Below are 17,238 nucleotides of genomic sequence, written 5' to 3'. Positions count from 1 at the left end.
GGTGGGGTGGGGTGTACCAAAAATAAATAGAAATGAGGCAGATGAATCAGCTGAGTATAGAAAAATCAGCTCTGCGGGAGTGCTTCGTAGTCAAACCCCAATAAAACAGGAAAAACTAATTAAATGCTATTGTGATGACCCAAAGGGGCGTGGCACAAAGGCAACACAGTCAAATAAGCAAGAAGCGTCCCTTTAGTACCTCCAACTTTGCCCCCAATGTCCAGGTTATCTTCAGCTGGAGAAAAAAAACTCTCCCAAGAACAGCCTTTAAGTGGAGGAAATTCAGTCCGAAAACCAAGTACATACAAACTGTAACTAAAAATCCACACAAACCACGCTGCAGTATAACTTGACAGGGCAGGAGAAGGAATTGCAGACTTGAAAGGCCAGAAAAACACATACAGTTGGGAAGATGCCAGGAACACAGATAAACCTCGATGATACCAGATAACTCATGATTTGCTCCCAACAACTTGCTGTGTGCAACTTCCCTTTTTAAACGCTGTGTAGCTGCAGCTAATGAAGGGAATCAGGACCCTTTCCTCCCCCGTAAGCCATGCAACTCACGTTGCTCCCTTCTCCGTTCCTCCCTGTGTGCCCTAGGATGAAGTGGGGATGGGCCTGGGCCCTCCTCCGAATTCCCTCTCCCTTGCTCTACCTCTCCCTTGCTCTGCCCAGCCGGACTTTGCCCTTCCCCAGTTTCTTCCACAGCCAACGGAGCCATACTCCCATTCCCTGTCAGCCGCTTGGACTCCCCCTCCGAATCAGATTCCAACAGGGGCATGACAGCTATAAAGCCATGGCTTGTATACGTGCTAGTCGTTTCCAGCTCTAGGAGGCGGTGCTCATCTCCGTTTCAAAGCCGAAGAGCCAGCGCTGTCCGAAGATGTCTCCATGGTCATCTGGCCGGCATGATTAAACACCGAAGGAGCACGGAACGCTGTTACTTTCCCACCAAAGGTGATCCCTATTTTTCTACTTGCATTTTTTACATGCTTTCAAACAGCTAGGTTGGCAGAAGCTAGGACGAGTAACGGGAGCTCACTCCGTTACGTGGCACTAGGGATTCGAACTGCCAACCTTTCTGATCAACAAGCTCAGCGTTTTAGCCGCTGAGCTACTGCGCCCCTAATTACATAATGCCAAGTGTCTTACAAATCCATATTCAGGCAGTGGGTTGCATCTGAAATACTAAACTTCCCAACTTAAAGAACTGCCAAAGAAAAATAGAGAAGATGCATACCAACCAGCCTGTCTGTCGTGATGAAAAAGGGAAGGCAGGCATTCTATAAAGCACTACGCATTGCCCACACTATTTAGGATTCATCAGAATTCAGCTCTGCAATGCAGGCCTACCTAGTGGACATGTATAATCGGCAGCGGTCGATGCATATTTGCAATGCAAACAAGTCCAAGTAGTTTTTAAAAAATGACTCTGTGTAATTCAAATGCATAGCCCTGTGCCCAGGAAGAAGAAAAATGGTCCATTGGTCACATATGCTAATTTCTGAAGCTGCACAGAAAGAAGAAAATAGTCTGTGGTTCCTATGTACTATTTTCTGTACATCTCCTAACCACAGAGATCTTCATGCATTAATAAGAGAAAATCTATACTCCTTATAGTCCAAGAAAATTCAAACAATCTGCCCTAAAAAGAATGTTAAAAGCTTCCTAATTAATGGGCTTCAATATTAGACACCAAAGGCATGTGAGCAGAAACAAACCAGCTCTCGCAGAGAAAAACTCCTATCAAAATATTGGAAAATTGTTTATTCCAGCAATCTGAAATTCATCACCATGTACAAAACGTATTTGTGCAAAAATGCTTTTTGAAGATCTTCTGCTATAGAAGAAAATTATTAGTCCAATTTCTATCGTGTATTTCCTTGGGAGAGTAATTTGACATATCATACATTGCCTTGATTTCCCCACCCAACTCAAAAAAATCTCAAAAATCCTGGTTAGAATGAACGATAATTATCTCAGAATCACATTGGGAAACTTCAACCTGTAAGGATGAACCTCTATCTCCCCAGGCCTACTACAAAATCTGGATCACTTTAGCACATTCAGGACGCTGCATTCTCACAACATTCAGAATCGCAAATTAGCCAGCCACAGACTAACTACTCTACAAATCCAATCTGCATAGTTCAGTTATGGATCATTTTGTGTTAACCCACTAAACTGGAGTCATTGCATCAATTATTGATTACATTTGTTGTGTATTGTACACAAAAATTCTGGCTCTCAAGGCTCTACTTCACCATTATGGAAAAAGAAGGCCAAAATGGAGAGGCTTAGCCCTCATCCAGTCTTTTTAAAGGTCTTTTAAAACATGCAGAAGGTGCCAAATTTAATATTTGCCTTTTCCAATTTAAAATCATTAGATGACTGAAGGTGAATAGAATTGTTATTCTTCTTTAAATGTATAATTTTTCTTCATCTGTTTCTTCTGTTAAATGTATGTATTTCACTTAGGTTTCAGTCCTTAAACATCTGCCTAATGAATAAGACTACACTGCAAATCTGCAGACCCCTACAAACTTACTTAATGTTTATTTTTTAAATGAACTTTTAAAAGGCTGGATCAGGGCTAAGCCCATATGCCACGAAAGAACACAAAGGAAATAAAGATCCACGCAAAGGAAAGAAAGAACAAAAGAAAACAAGCACTTCCCACATTAAGCCAGTCTGCATGTAGAACCATTACTGTATAATAATTAAGATGCCGAACTAGAAATTAGGAAACCCTGCTTTCTAGTCCTCCATTAAGTACAAAGCAGATAGGGTGACTCTGGGCCAGTCTTTCACACTCAGCCTAACCCATTTCACATGACTGTTGTTGTGGGGAAAAGGAAGCAAGACCAATATGTACACAGTGTCCTGATTTCTTTGTACAAATCAAGGCGAGATATAAAACATGGATACCAACCTAAATAAGAATTTGTGGATTTCCAAGGAGCAGAGGTCCACCAATTACAATATACCTAAAGTTTCTCCAACACAAATCTGTGCGTCAGAAAAGCGGTTCAACTGAATTTAATGGGACTTGGTCCCAAATAATACAATCATAATCAATAGCAGCAGGATGGCCCTTCCATGTAAGGATGCTTTTCTTCTAAATTGATGTTTCTCAAATTCGGCAACTTTAAAACAAGTGCTCTTCAACTCCCAGAATTCCCTATTGCTGGCTGGGAAATTAGGGAAACTGACAATTCACATGCCTTAAACTTGACAAGTTTGAGAAAGGAAGTTGAAAATGCTAGTTAGCCAGATGACAAAAATCAGGGGAAATAGCCACCCAAATTAAACCTCCAATTCATGCATAAGCACACCAATGTGCCTATCATCTGTCTTAATGTTCCATTTTATTCATAACTATTTCATGTATTAATAAACATGTTTATGCGTATGTATGTATGTATGTATGTATGTATGTATGGCATTCAGCTTTGTTCGGGTATTTTCCCACGTCATTGTAGTTGTGCTTTTAAAGTTGTAGCAATGTTTTGGCAGAATCTCATCTGCCATCATCAGGCTTCTGTATAGTGCTGTATAGAGAGAGAGAGAGAGAGAGAGTGTGTGTGTGTGTATATTTCCTGGGTCTGGGACTCCTAAGAGAAACCAGCCTCTGGGGATGCCAGGCACTTGCTTTGCGGGGAGTCCCAGCAAAATTAAAAAGCGGAGCCGCTTGTTCAGGTGGCAGGAAAAATCCAACCCACGCCTTCTTTTTCCTCCATATGCTTTTTGGGGACTTCCACTCCCAGAATTACTGCACCGCTCAGCCATTGGCTTTACCGCTCAGGGAATTATGGGAGATGAAGTCCAAAAGGCTAAAGGACGCTTGCTTTGCAGAAAGGGAAGGAAAAACGGTCCCCCTTAAGGGACGCCTCGAGCTACGGCGCCGCATTCCGCGAAGCCCGAGGGAAGATGATCCAACAGGCTCGCCAAAGAAACCACCTGTTCTACAACCCTCGGCGTGGCCACACTTACCGTGCCCCCTTCGTTCCGCCCGCGGCGCTCTCACGTCGACAGCACGCCGCTTCCCACCGCGTGCAACGATTGGTGGAGAATCCGGATTATCCCATCAGCCCTTGCGGCGGCGCGCCAAGCGGGCCCCGCCCATGCCCTTGTGACGCTACAGAGGGAGGGGTGGGGAAATAGGGCGCAGGAATAATACGAAATAAAAATGAGACTCACTTAAATTGGGAAATGCTTGATTTTCTTTCGTTCTTTCTTTCCTTTGTGCGGACCTTTCTTTGTGTTCTTTCCCGGCGTATGGGTTGAATGAGCTCTGGGTGGTGGCCGTGAGACGCCTCCCTAAATCATAACTAGCAAGGCTTCGTTGCTATGGAAACAGGAGGCCATGCAGCTTCCATTTCGATGGCCATGAAAAATCCAAGCGGGTGGGGGGAGAGAGGTGGTAATTGGTGGAAAACCCACTTGCAAAAAGGAATAAAACTTGCAATAAAGTCAGACAAAAAAGCCAATCACTAGTCCTCGACATGAGCCCAATTGGACCAGAATTTCCATGAGAAGCAAAACAATGATCTTTATTTTGCCATGTATGAATCATGCAGTTGTTAAGTGAATCACATGGTTGTTAAATGAGTCCAGCTTCTCTCCTTGACTTTGCTTGTTGGAAACCAGCTGGAAAAGTTCTAAATGACAATTGCATGACCCTGGAATCCTGCCACCATAGTAAGTAAATACATGCCAGTTGACAGGTGCCTGGATTCTGATCACATGATCACAGGGATGCTGTGCTCCTTGTAAGTGCAAGGACTGACCACAAATGATTTTTGTCAGTGCCGTTGTAACTTCAAATGGTCGCTCACTTAACCTTGATTTAGACTTCTGCATCATTGCTGTTCAGGGAATATATGCATTTGTCATTCAAAGATAGTTGCGTAGCTGTTGCACTTCTGCAAATGTTAAAGTTCTTGAGTAATAATACTATGCAATTATTGATCTTCTGCAGGTTCCAGTCTTGAGGGGCAAGCTTGCTTGTACATACTGCAAAGAACATCAAAACACACTATAACAACATCGATTAACAATGGTTGAGGCTGCTAGAAGTGCAAGAGCCAGAACTCTGAATCTCTCTAGACACTCAAAGCAGCAAAAGAGGAAGTGAAGAAGAAGATGACAGCAGCAAGACAGATCATAGAGAAGCCCTTTGGAACTCTGGCTGCAAGATGGTTGATTCTTGGGCAGCCCATAAAGTTCCACCTAGATAAAATCTCTGATACATGTATTGCTCTTCACAATCACATAATCAGTACTGATGCCATCAACATACCAACAAGAAATGTGCCACCTAAGTTTGTAGACACTCTTTCAATATCAACCAAAACATCACATACTGCTCCAGGAGTCTGCAGGGACCTGATGCAGCTCTTCCAGACTCCACCAGGGAAGGTGCCCTGGCAGGATACAGTGTTGAGGTGTGGCAAACTAAACTGAAGCATAAATGTAGCAGAAAACTGACACTGCCTCAACCACACACTCTTTGATGTCCTCATCAATACTTTTTCTAACAAGAACCTCAGTCTTGTCTTGAATAGAAGTGTGTTTCTGTATGTTTTTCTACATGTAAGGGTGTTAAGAAATTTTGTTCAACAAACCCACAAATCAGAAATCTATAGACTATAGATCCATATATATAGTCTATAAATCTATATAGAACTATATAGATCTATAGTACTTTAGATCAGTTAATTTCAACACTAACAATGCTAAATAAAACTTAACAAAATTCTTCCTTTTCCTTCCTCTACCTCCCTAGCAAAGAACTGCACAAATGCCCCATCACAGATGGACAGAGTCATTTATTCTGGCCTTCGTTTGGTTCTATTGTGGTGTACTATGCATGTAAAAAGGTGTACAAAGCATACTAATTTCAAACTGTCAGAACAAAATGAATGAAAACCAAATACAAAAACATAAATACAAAATGGATTTTCCAACAGTAAAAATTAAACTGTTTTAAACTGTCAATGAAGCTGCTTCAAATTGTCCAAACTATTGGGCGTGTGCATCAGCAGGCACACTGAAGAATCTGGCTTTTGTGGCTTTCACACGACCTGGTGGCAGTTTCCTCAAAGAGTCCATAACAGCCAGTGCAAAAGTTTTATATTCATCGTTGCTCCGGCTGTTAGTGTGGCTCAACAACGACATCATTGCAGTATAGGTTTGAAGCTTCTCCCGGCATAGAGTGATAATAGTGTCCAGTATTTTGTCCCCTTCCATTTTCTTCCTCCTCTTTCTTGAATGGAGGGCCGGTGACTTTATGGATGACACAGTGGATACACTGGTTGAACCCTCATCCTCACTGCTGTGCAGTCAGAAGACACTTGAGTCCCTGAGGTATGGTACGGATAACACGTCCACTGTTTTCAATGTTGAGTCCAAGGAGTTTTGCTCTATGGGACTTGGAGTGACATCCTCAGGGTGTAATGGTATAATTTGTGCAAATGATTATCCAAACAGACAGATACATGATTGCATGCATAACCCCCTCGCATGCACTCATGTCATTAGCATGAAAACTTTATAGACAGCCATGCTGTCTGGGGAATTCTGGGACTTGAAGTCCACAAGTCTTAAAGTTGCCAAGTTTGGGGACGCCTGTTCTATATAGATCCCAAGAAGGGGTCAGACTAGTTGACCTCAAAGGTCCCTGCCAGTCCCTAGGACTCTTCTCATATTCTGCCCCTTTTGTAACCAGGGGTTGTGCGGGGCGGGGTTGGGGGGGAAACCAAGATAATCCATCAAGACTTAAAACTGATTAGCAAATATTTTGATGGTTATATAATCAGTATGGAAGATAATATGCTTTCTAATAATGACTGATATTATCCCATATCTGTTTGTACCTGATTATGATTAGGATGATGTTTATATTTTAAACACTTTGGACACCTAGAAAACACACTGCTCAATATAGAAATGGAATTTGTGATATAAAACAATAAAAAATATTTAATTTTAAAAAAAGAGTTCGATATGTTTTTGTTGCTAACTCCAGTTTAGGATTAAAGCAAGGAACTATAATGGCTGCTTCACAATTTGTGGACCCCAACTCCCAGAGTTCCTGAGCCAGCAAAGCTGGCTCAGGAACTCTGGGAATTGGAGTCCACCAGTCTTAGATGGACGCTGAGCGTAGCGCGCAAGCAAAGCCACCCAAACGGCCGGGGAGAAGCGCGCAGAAAGGCGGTGAGAGGGCGCTCCAGGGCCGGACTCAGAGAGCCCTCCCGGGTCCGTCTTGCACCGGGTCCTCCCGGGTCGCTGGGAGGCAGGCGAGCGCCCGGCCGGCCCTGGAGAAGGAGCCGCGGCGCGGAGGAGGCGGAGGCACCGGAGCTCGCTCGCCATGCCGTACGCCAACCAGCCCACCGTGCGCATCACGGAGCTGAGCGACGACAACGTCAAGTTCATCATCGAGAACACCGACCTGGCGTGAGCAGCGGTGGCCGCCCTCGGTCCCCGGGAGATGCCCCTCGGAGGCGCTTCCTCCATCCCGTCCCCCGTTGCCCTCGCTTGCCCAGACCCGGGGACGGATAGACGGGGCGGGGGCGGCAGGTCTGCACGGCCAGGCGGTCTGGACACGCTGGTCTTTCACCCGGGCGTGGGGAGATGCAGCGTGGAATGGAAGACAGACGCGTGGGAGACACGCGGGTCCTTCCCTTCCACCCACATTTGGGGGAGATCCAGTTATGGACAGCTGGTCTGGACACGCGGGTCTTTCCCACTCCCACCCGGGCGAGGGGAGATGCAAGCCAAGGCTAACTAGGCTGGACACGCGGGTTTCCTCTCCCCCCACCCAACCTATGGTGGGGGGAGATCCGGTTATGGACAGCTGGTCTGGACACGCGGGTCTTTCCCATTCCCACTCGTGTGCGTGGGGATATCCAGCATGGGGTGGGAGATCCGTGGGGTTGAAGGGAGACACGCAGGTCCTTCCCTCCCACCAGGGTGTGGGGAGATCCAGCCACGGTTAGCTGGTCTGGGCACAGGGGTCCTTCCCTCCCACCTGGGCATGGGGGGAGATCCAGCAGGGGGTGAAAGGAAAACACCTTCTCGACCACCCGGAGATCCAGCCACGGCCAGCCTGCCTGGAAACGTGGGTCCTTCCACCCAGGTGTGGGGAGATGCAGTGTGGGGTGAAAGACATGCCTTTCTCTTCCACATGTGGGGAGATCCACTACGCCAGCCCGTTGTGGGCAGGTGTGTCTTTCCTCCACCCACCCACCCATGGGTAGACTTAACAACTGACTTGTTTAGCAATGGAAATTTTGGACTCAATTGTGGTTTGAGTATTTCGAACTGTTACCATCAGGGAGACGCTATAGGTGTCTTAAAATGAGGACTAATAGACTGAGAAACAGTTTCTTTCCCAAGGCAATAATTGTCTTGAATCAAACAATGCATATGTGATTTAGCCCTATGTATATAGTGGCATTTTTAAACTATCTAACTTACTATATGTTTTAGACTAGGTTTTTAATTATTATTTTAATTATTTTAATTTTTAAATACTCTGAAGTGTGATTGTGATGTGATGTTTGGGACACTGTGCTGGAGTAGCTTTCAAATTTCATTGTATTTGTAGAATGCAATGACAATAAAGGTATTCTATTCTAAGGCCATGATGGCAAACCTATGGCACACATGCCACAGGGCGCACAGAGTCCCATTTGTGCTGGTACATGAGCTCCAGGCAAACTTACCTTTGCGCACCTTGAAGCTGATTTTCGGGGCTTTTTTGGCCTCCCAGAGGCTCAAGGGAAGCGTCTGCAGCCTTTGGAGGCCGAAAAACAGGCCTGTTTTGTCACTTCCTGTATTTCCGGAAATACATGATGAAACGGGCCCATTTTTCGGTCTCCGAAGGCTGCAGAGGCTTCTCTCGAGCCTCTGGGAGGCTGAAAAAGGACCAAAAATCAGCTGGGAGGTGCGTGCATGTGCAGTGCTGGTAAGGGGGCATGGGGGAATCATGCGTGCATACGAGCGAGCATGCACATAATTTTCGGCACAGGAGCCCAAAAAGGTTAGCCACCGTTGTTCTAAGGGAAGGGCTTACCTGTATTGCAATGGGACTGCCCTTGAAGGCCAGCAGTCAAGCTGCAAATGGTTTGGTGTGGAGGGGTTTTTTTTGGGGGGGGGGCTGGTTGCTCCTTCCAGCAGGACCCACCGTTTTCTCAAACTTGGCAACTTTAAATCAGATAGATTTAAACACCCAGAATTGCCCCACCAGCATGGGAAATTTTGGTTCATCGTCCAGTCAGCCAGATATTCAAACTGGATTTGGAATTGTTATCCACCTATCGAGTCCTTCTTAAGAACTGAGATAATTATTACAACTATTGCAATTTAACTGTTGCAATATTGTAAGTATTGTGCTTTTTTTTTTTTTAATTCCAGAGTCGCAAATTCCATCAGGAGGGTATTCATAGCAGAAGTTCCTATCATAGGTAAAATCCCCGGCATTTATCACGTTTTCTCATTCGTTCACTAACCCTTTGCATTAATCTGGGAAGAAAATTCCTTGCGTTTACTTAATTCTTATTTTGTTTTCAGCTATAGACTGGGTTCAGATTGATGCCAATTCATCAGTGCTGCACGATGAGTTCATCGCACACCGATTAGGTGGGTAATCCTAAAACAGAAGAAAAAAGCCTTTTTTTTTCTCTCTTGCACATTTTAATTTTGTTTTATTCAGAAAATGAATATTAAAAATATTACAAAAATAAAACAGAAGGAAAAAGCATTTCTAGGAATTCTTTAAATCCGTATTGGCAACTTTAAGATATGTGGACTTCAACTCCCAGAATTCCCCAGCCAGCTCTGCATAATTCTGGGAGTTGACGTCCACATATCTTAAAGTTGGCAAGGTTGAGAAACACCGATATAGATTAAACTAGAAGAATTGCTATTTGCACATGTTCTGCCAGATGGTTCTGACTGGATTGGAACTTTTGACTATTTTTCATCCTCAATTTCTCTCCCCCTAGGCCTGATCCCCCTTACCAGCGATGGGGTGGTTGATAAACTACAATATTCCAGGGTGAGTCTAACTAAGCCAGCAATAAATTATATTTCTGAAGGATCACTATGAGGAAGGAGTTAAAGATGCAGGATCAAAATTCCTGTTTCAATTCTGTGAGTCAGTTGTCAAGCCTCCGAATGTAAATCACGTGAGCATGGAGATGCGGCAATGGTCATAAGGGTGAGACATGTTCGTAAGCCCCTTTCTTCAGTGCTGTTGTAACTTCGAATGGTCACGAAGTGAACTGATTAGTTGAGGGCGACCTGTATTTTGCTCCACTTATAGAGGGCATCTGGCCCAGAGTGGTGCAGTGGCCTAGAGGGGGAGCCCTCGCCTCGCAATCAGGAGGCTGTGAGTTCGATCCTAGGCAGAGGCAGGTATTTCTCTGGGCACAATGAGAATATATCTGCTGAACAAAACTCCGCATTGGTGACAGGTAGGGCATCCGGCCAGTAAACACTGCTCCATTCAGTTGCCCAGACTCCATCTTGCAAGGGATTATGGGGTCATTAAAAGATGATGATGATGATGATAGAGAACATCTGACCATGGCCAGTGCAAATTCAATCCAGTGTTTGGGTTAGTTTAGAGGCCTGACAGTCCCTGGGTGAGTTGAGCTTCAGAAGGACCCCTCATCCTTCCTGTTTCCCCCTTTTTACCAGGACTGCAACTGTGATGAATTTTGTCCCGATTGTTCGGTGGAGTTCTCTCTCGATGTCCGGTGTGATGAAGACCAGACACGGCATGTCACATCTCGGGACCTGATCTCCAACAACTCCCAAGTTATACCGGTCAGTGTCCTGTTCTCTGTCTCCACACCACAGTTGGGTCAGGACACAAGCATGGCCGAGATTCCAAGGAAGCAAATTGATGGTCACAAGGACTATTGACAGACTCTAGAGCCGTGATGGCGAACCTATGGCACACATGTCACGGGTGGCACACAGAGCCATTTGTGCGAGCACACAAGCCCCAGCCAAATTTACCTGCACTGCGCATGCGTGTGCCTCTCACTTGCTTTTCAGCCGGTTTGAGGCCTTTTTTGGCTTCCCAGGGGCTCAAGGGGATCTCTGCAGCTTTTGGAGGCCGAAAAACAGGCCCGTTTTGTCACTTCCGGTATTTGGAGGCCCATTTTTCGGCCTCCAAAGGCTGCAGAGGCTTCCTTTGAGTCTCTGGGAGGCCGAAAAAGGCCTCAAACGGGCCAAAACAGTGCAGGTAAGAGGGCAGTGTGGGGGGAGGGTGTTGCACGCACATGTGCAGGGGGGACAGGGCACATTGCATTGTGGGTGCTGGCACATGCGCACGCACACTTTCGGCACACCACAACAAAAAGGTTCGCCATCACTGCTCTAGAGAGCTGGTTCAGATAACTCTTGCTTCTTTCGAAGGACAAAGTATGATATTTGTTGTTATTTATTATAGTTATTTGTCCAAAACTCCCGTATATTCAGATGTCATGAGTTGAACTGTCAGACCTGCTTCAGCTTAGGTCTCTAAGTAAAAATGATCCTTACCTCCACTTGTTGATAAAGGTATCGTTTACTAAAAGTCAAGTGAATTACAGCAGTTCAAATCCAGAGCTAAGCTTGCGTGTAAAAAATTTTTCCCAGTTAACTTTCCTTCCTTAGTGCCTTCCCATTGGTTGCTCTCACCGTCCAATCAATTTAAAAGAGATGTTTTGGAAACAGTCACACTCCATGTGTGGCGTTGTTCTCTCAAGGAAATGACCTTGAAAACTTCGTAAGTTTTCAAAGAGAAATATCCCATTCATTTTCCTCCAAGCCTTCGCCATCCTTTCCAGCCTTCCCCCACCCCCCAGGGTTCATGGCAGACTGGCAGTAGGGTGGCACCTCTGGCAGAACTGCCAACATTTTTCTGAAGAGGAGAAGTCTTCATTCCTTGTCCTACCTTTCCTTTGTCCTCTGCAGGTGACATCCAGGAGAAGGGACAATGACCCCAATGACTACGTTGAACCAGATGGTACGTTCCCAAACATGGCCGGGCTGGGGAATTCTGGGAGTTGAACTCCACAAGTCTTAAAGTTGCCAAGTTTGGAGAGATCCCTGCTTTAGGAGCATTCTGGCAGGTCTATGAGCCATCACTTGAGCATCAGATGCCACAGCTGCAGTTGGGAATAAGAGCATTGGATGGCTATAAGAAGTTTGAGCAGATGATGGAGGTGGTGATCAAGGAAGGTATTGGGGTGAGAAGGCTTTTCTGGCCAAGATGTCCAGTATCTTGCCTTATAGCAACAGCACTGAGACTTATATACCACTTCATAGTCCTTTACAGCCCCCTTTGAGTGGTTTACAGAGTCAGCCTCTTGCCCCCAACAATCTGGGTTCTCATTTTACCAACCTCGGAAGGATGGAAGGCTGAGCCAACTTTGAGCCAGTCAGGATCAAACTCCATTCTGTGAGCAGAGTTAGCTTCCAATACTGCATTCTTCACTTATGGGTACCCATCACTATTTGAATAAGCGCCCAGTCCCACAAGACGCACCGTTCTTTTTGTTTTCAGACATCCTGATTGTCAAGTTACGGAAAGGCCAAGAACTAAAGCTCCGGGCCTATGCCACTAAGGGTTTTGGCAAGGAGCATGCCAAGTGGAACCCCACAGCGGGCGTGGCCTTCGAGTACGATCCAGACAACGCCCTGCGTCATACAGTCTACCCCAAGCCCGAGGAATGGTAGGTGTTCTGACCCAGGTCTCCCCAATCACAGCCAATCCTCTGAAATGAACTCAAAAGATTCCTTTAATTAGGAGCGCCGGCAGCTCTGGCGAAAAGTTTCGCCGCAGGCTAACAAGTCTGTCTGGCCCGAAGATGAATAGTCGTCTGCCACATCTATACATCTTCACTCCCTTCCTTTTATTCCCCAGAGCTAGGGTGGAGCTTCGCTAGCCGCAATGGGTTTTCTGCCTAAGGACCAGCCCATAGATTTCCACTACTCTCCTCTCCTCTGCCATCTGTGCATCAGGCGCTGGGCCCAGCTGTTCCACCCCTTCCTCATCAGCCCCCCCCAGACCTGGGGACTGTTGAGTCTCCATCTCAGGACTGACGGACGGTCCAGGGTCTCTCTCTGCCAGCTCCAATCCCTCTTCCCCCTTGGAGCTCTCAGGTTGTCCTGTTGCTGATCCTGACTCCCGTACTTGATTGTTGTTTTTGTTTGGTCATTCAGGTGCTTCTGTCTTTTGTGACCTGAAAAACATATTTTCCTCCAAGGCTGTCTTATCAGTACCTGCCTCTTTTGAGTTTCTCTAAGGTCATTTTGTGATGGGTGGTAGCACCTCATCCCCTTGACTTCTGACATCCTGTTTTCTGATTGCCTTTGATGTTTTTCAAGCATCTTCTCTAGAGGATATTTAACTTCACACCTCAAGGTCAACTCTTGTGTTCCTGTCTCCTTCTAGGCCGAAGAGCGAATATTCTGAAATTGATGAAGATGAAGCTCAGGCACCTTACGATCCCAACGGGAAGCCAGAAAGGTGAGCGATCAGGGACCTGAACTAGATTTTGCTCCGACTGGAACTCAGCTGCCACTCATTAGGGCGATGGCATGCTCCGACCTCCCCTGAAATCAATACAGTACTTGGTTCACACTTCAGTTTAATCCATGTTTTGTTTTAATCCTGGCTTGTTAAACACCATAATTAATGGTGCAGAAGAGAATGAAAACAGAAGAGAATGAAAACAATAGAAGAGAAGAAAATAATAGAATACAGAAAATAGAAAACAGAAAAACTAGAATGGAGAACAGTAAGGATTAGATTAGAGTAGAGTAGAGTAGAGTAGAAAACAACAGAACAGAAAGAGTGGAACGGAAAGGAACAGAATAGAATTGGAATGGAATGGAATAGAAACTGTAGTGTCACTTTAAATATACATTAATCAGCACATTGTCAACTAAAAAATACTTGTTTGGTCTTTTTAGTTTCTGGTAGAAAGGGAATGGGGAAAAGTAGCGCATTCCTGAAATGCTTCAGATAATTGCTAGGCAGCTCAAAGCTGTTGGCGTGCAAGATTATTACTGGAGAACCTGATTGATGACTCTTGGCTATGGATGTGTCCCATTGGAGAATATACATCCAGGAGGTGGAGGGAAGGCTTATTATTTGAATGGGGGTGGATTTATTGGACCCCTGACACATATTAAAGTAAAAATTAGTCGCATTCATCTCTCAAAAGATAACCATTATGCGTATACCCACATATACATGTATGACACAGAGAAACATCGCAGTCTAGTTCAGATGTATACCTATACATGGCAACATACAAAAAAGAACCCTGCGAATTTACACAATGGATGGCTCAAGGGACCAAGCTATTAACACAATCTAGCAGTCCCTTGGGAATCTCCTCCCAGAGAGAACACCGCAATAGTGGATCAATTGCCAGGAGCCCCTCCCCCTGAATGGTCCACTCAGGGGCACATGATCCGTGCGATAATTACATGAATAAAACCACAGATTATGAATCCCATGCGCTAGGCTTGAATTGTGGGTCAAATTAAGGTCCTCCGACCTTTTTATCCCCCACTCAGGTTTTACTACAACGTGGAGTCCTGCGGTTCTCTGCGTCCCGAGACCATCGTTCTCTCCGCCTTATCTGGATTAAAGAAGAAGTTGAGCGATCTCCAAACTCAGCTGAGTCAAGTGATCCAGAACGAAGTGCTGACTATCAACTGATCCTACTGGGCCGCTTGAAAACAACCCTGATTTCTGGGAAGCGATCAAAGGCAGCCGAGATCACAGGAGGGCCCGATTCGCTCAGCGGGAACTACTCTGCCTCCAAATCAGATACCCATTGGTGCTTTTCTCTTGCTCACTCAACCCCTGAAATCATTTTTAAGCTATTGGGACTTCAAATCTCAGAATTTCCTAGACTGTAACGCCATGTTGGCTGAGGAATGCTGGGGGTTGAACTGTTGAATCCATCTTAAGAGTTGTTGAGAAACGCTCTTCTAAATTGCATTGAGCATTCTCTAACAAAATATTGGCCTTAGATCAGAGGTGCCCAACCTTGGCAAATTTAAGGCTTGTGGACTTCCAACTCCCAAGATACCTCAGCGGTTTGACACCCCTGCCTTGGAAGTAAGAATAGGCAGCTTGAGAATAAAACCGCCAACCTTATCTCTTTGTTTCCTGTTTCGTTTTCGTTTTGTCTCTTTTGAGATCTTGAATGAAAGATCTCCAGTTTGAGGAAAGTCCGTGTTATACAATAGATGTTTGTTTACACAAAATAAAAATAAATTCTGCTTTGAGAAAGGTGTCTGCATTTTTATTATTTCTCTTCCAGCTCAGAACATACTCCAGAGTTTAATAGAATCTGCTGCAAGGATGTAGAATCTCTTCCCTGTTAATTACGCTTTAAACAAAATGGCTTCCTTTCCTCAGCCTCAATTTTGCCGCAGAGCAGAGACAGTTGTTTTATGGATCAGGTAAAACCATAGGTATATGAACCTAGGACTGGCAGTTCTCTACTTATAAACATTTAGTCACCATTTGAAGTTACAGCGGCACAGAATCAGAATAGAGCTGGAAGGGACCTTGGAGGTCTTCTAGTCCAGCCCCCTGCGCAAGCAGGAGAACCTCTACCATTTTAGGCAAGCGATTGTCCCGTCTCTTCTTAAAAACCAAAAACGAATAAAAGTGACTTATGGCCAAGGTTTTTTTGCAGCATCCCCATGGTCATTTATTTGTTTTTATTTATTTTATATGTTTGTCAAACATACAAGATAACAAGTATAGGTATGAACATAAACATGAACAAAGGAAATAAATACAGATAAATTGGGACAGTAAGACAAGGACGATAGGCACGCTAGTGTGTTTATGCACGCCCCCTTTAAGGACCTCTCAGGAATGGGGTGAGGTCAACGGGATAGTTTGAGATTGAAACTGGGGTTTTTTTTTTATTATGCGATCAAAATTCAGACATTTGACAACCATCTCATATTTACAATGTGTCTTGGGGTCATGTGATCATGTGTTTTGCGATATTCTGTTCTGACCCAAACCCTTGTCCAATAAAACCAACACGAACCAAAGGGAACAAAACCCTTTTAATGAGTCTTACGAATCCCCGGTTAAAGCGCTGCTGCAGAATAATTAAGTTTGATAAGCATGAGCCTCGCCAAAACTGTGCAAGGCTGCCAAGAATAACAGATAAGGTTACCTACAGCTATTGTACAACACAAGAGTCTTCAATACCAACTAAGATACTGCAATGTCCATGAGTTTCGAGTTTCAAAACATCTTTGCTTCCTAAAAAGAACGTCCGATTCACAGCTGGCTCTTATCTTCTTGAAGGAGGGGCCATTACCTTGCAGCCTTACTCCTGAGTCACCTGTGTTGTTGCAGCTGCTCTTTCCTGTGAGCAATCCTGCATGCACATGCACTGGGCACAGGCTCCTCGGGAACCTCCTCATCGCTGCTGCCAGCCCCCACAATCTCTGAAGGCAGCAGTCCACTCCCTGATGGTCATGGCCCCTCATCTGAGTCCTCGCTCTCCTCAGCCATCCCCACCTGCTGCCGGTTAACCACAATATATTCTGACAAGCAAAGTCCATGGGGAAGCCAGATTCCCTTAACAAGTCTGCTACTAATTTAACAACTGCAGTAATCAAAGTTCAGTAACACTTAAGTAGTTTGGGACAGGAGTCTCCAACCTTAGCAACTTTAAGACTTGTGGCTTTGCTGGCTGAGGAATTCTGGGAGTTGAACTCTACAAGTCTTAAAGGTGCTAAGGTTTGGGAGGAATGTAAGAAAAAGTCTGAGCATCATGGCAGTAGCGCATCTCTCTTGGCGATAGGCACAAAGGTTTGGATAGCTATAGACACAAAACTGCCATGCTAAAAGTAACCACTGGGTGGCACCAGGCACTTGTGGATGAAAATAATGTCTTTAGTCTGGCAGAATTTGAAGTAGATACTAATATTAGTAAGACTGCTAAGGTCACAAGCGAACTACCTGCAGTTAGGAACATCTCTTGCAATAACCAGGCACAGCAGCCACTCACTCCCAAGTTTGCAAAAGCTAGGAAACTATTATTAAAGCAAATGTTTTGTTGGAAATACCAGATAAAGTCCTATCAGAAATTCCAATCACCCAAAGATAATGAGTTCTAGTTCTGCCTTAGGCTTGAAAGCCAGTTGGGTGACTTTGGACCAGTCCCTCTGTTTCAACCC

General features: G+C 45.0%; 2 protein-coding genes across 2 annotated transcripts in view; one reads left to right on the top strand and one right to left on the bottom strand.

Moving 5' to 3' along the window:
* The window catches only part of NUP93 (nucleoporin 93), a 122,261-nt gene extending 118,154 nt beyond the window's left edge, over positions 1 to 4,107 (bottom strand). The window contains exon 1 of the mRNA XM_087940512.1: positions 3,997 to 4,107. The gene's annotated coding sequence lies outside the window, so the exon portion shown is untranslated. The remainder of the gene's footprint in view (positions 1 to 3,996) is intronic.
* Positions 4,108 to 7,129: 3,022 nt separating this feature from the next.
* On the top strand, positions 7,130 to 15,316 carry POLR2C (RNA polymerase II subunit C). The gene is made up of 9 exons (XM_026714487.2): positions 7,130 to 7,461; positions 9,424 to 9,473; positions 9,580 to 9,648; positions 10,014 to 10,066; positions 10,711 to 10,839; positions 11,977 to 12,028; positions 12,569 to 12,737; positions 13,460 to 13,534; positions 14,593 to 15,316. Exons 1-9 carry the CDS (start codon positions 7,376 to 7,378, stop codon positions 14,735 to 14,737), a joined length of 828 nt encoding a protein of 275 aa, XP_026570272.1. The 5' UTR covers positions 7,130 to 7,375; the 3' UTR covers positions 14,738 to 15,316.
* The last annotated feature ends 1,922 nt before the right edge of the window (positions 15,317 to 17,238 follow it).

This window comes from Pseudonaja textilis, chromosome 11 (genome assembly GCF_049901715.1).
Source record: "Pseudonaja textilis isolate UNSWEBS1 chromosome 11, rPseTex1.2, whole genome shotgun sequence".
Lineage (NCBI taxonomy): Eukaryota > Metazoa > Chordata > Lepidosauria > Squamata > Elapidae > Pseudonaja > Pseudonaja textilis.
Note: the sequence above shows the minus strand (reverse complement) of the source record. Positions and strands in the feature narration are given on the sequence as shown.

Excerpts from the sequence above, each read along its gene's own strand:
- POLR2C (XM_026714487.2), top strand. The coding sequence starts at position 7,376 with ATGCCGTACGCCAACCAGCCCACCGTGCGCATCACGGAGCTGAGCGAC. Across the intron at positions 7,462-9,423 it reads ATCGAGAACACCGACCTGGC|AGTCGCAAATTCCATCAGGA; the intron begins GTGAGCAGCGGT and ends TTTTAATTCCAG. Across the intron at positions 9,474-9,579 it reads AGCAGAAGTTCCTATCATAG|CTATAGACTGGGTTCAGATT; the intron begins GTAAAATCCCCG and ends TTTTGTTTTCAG.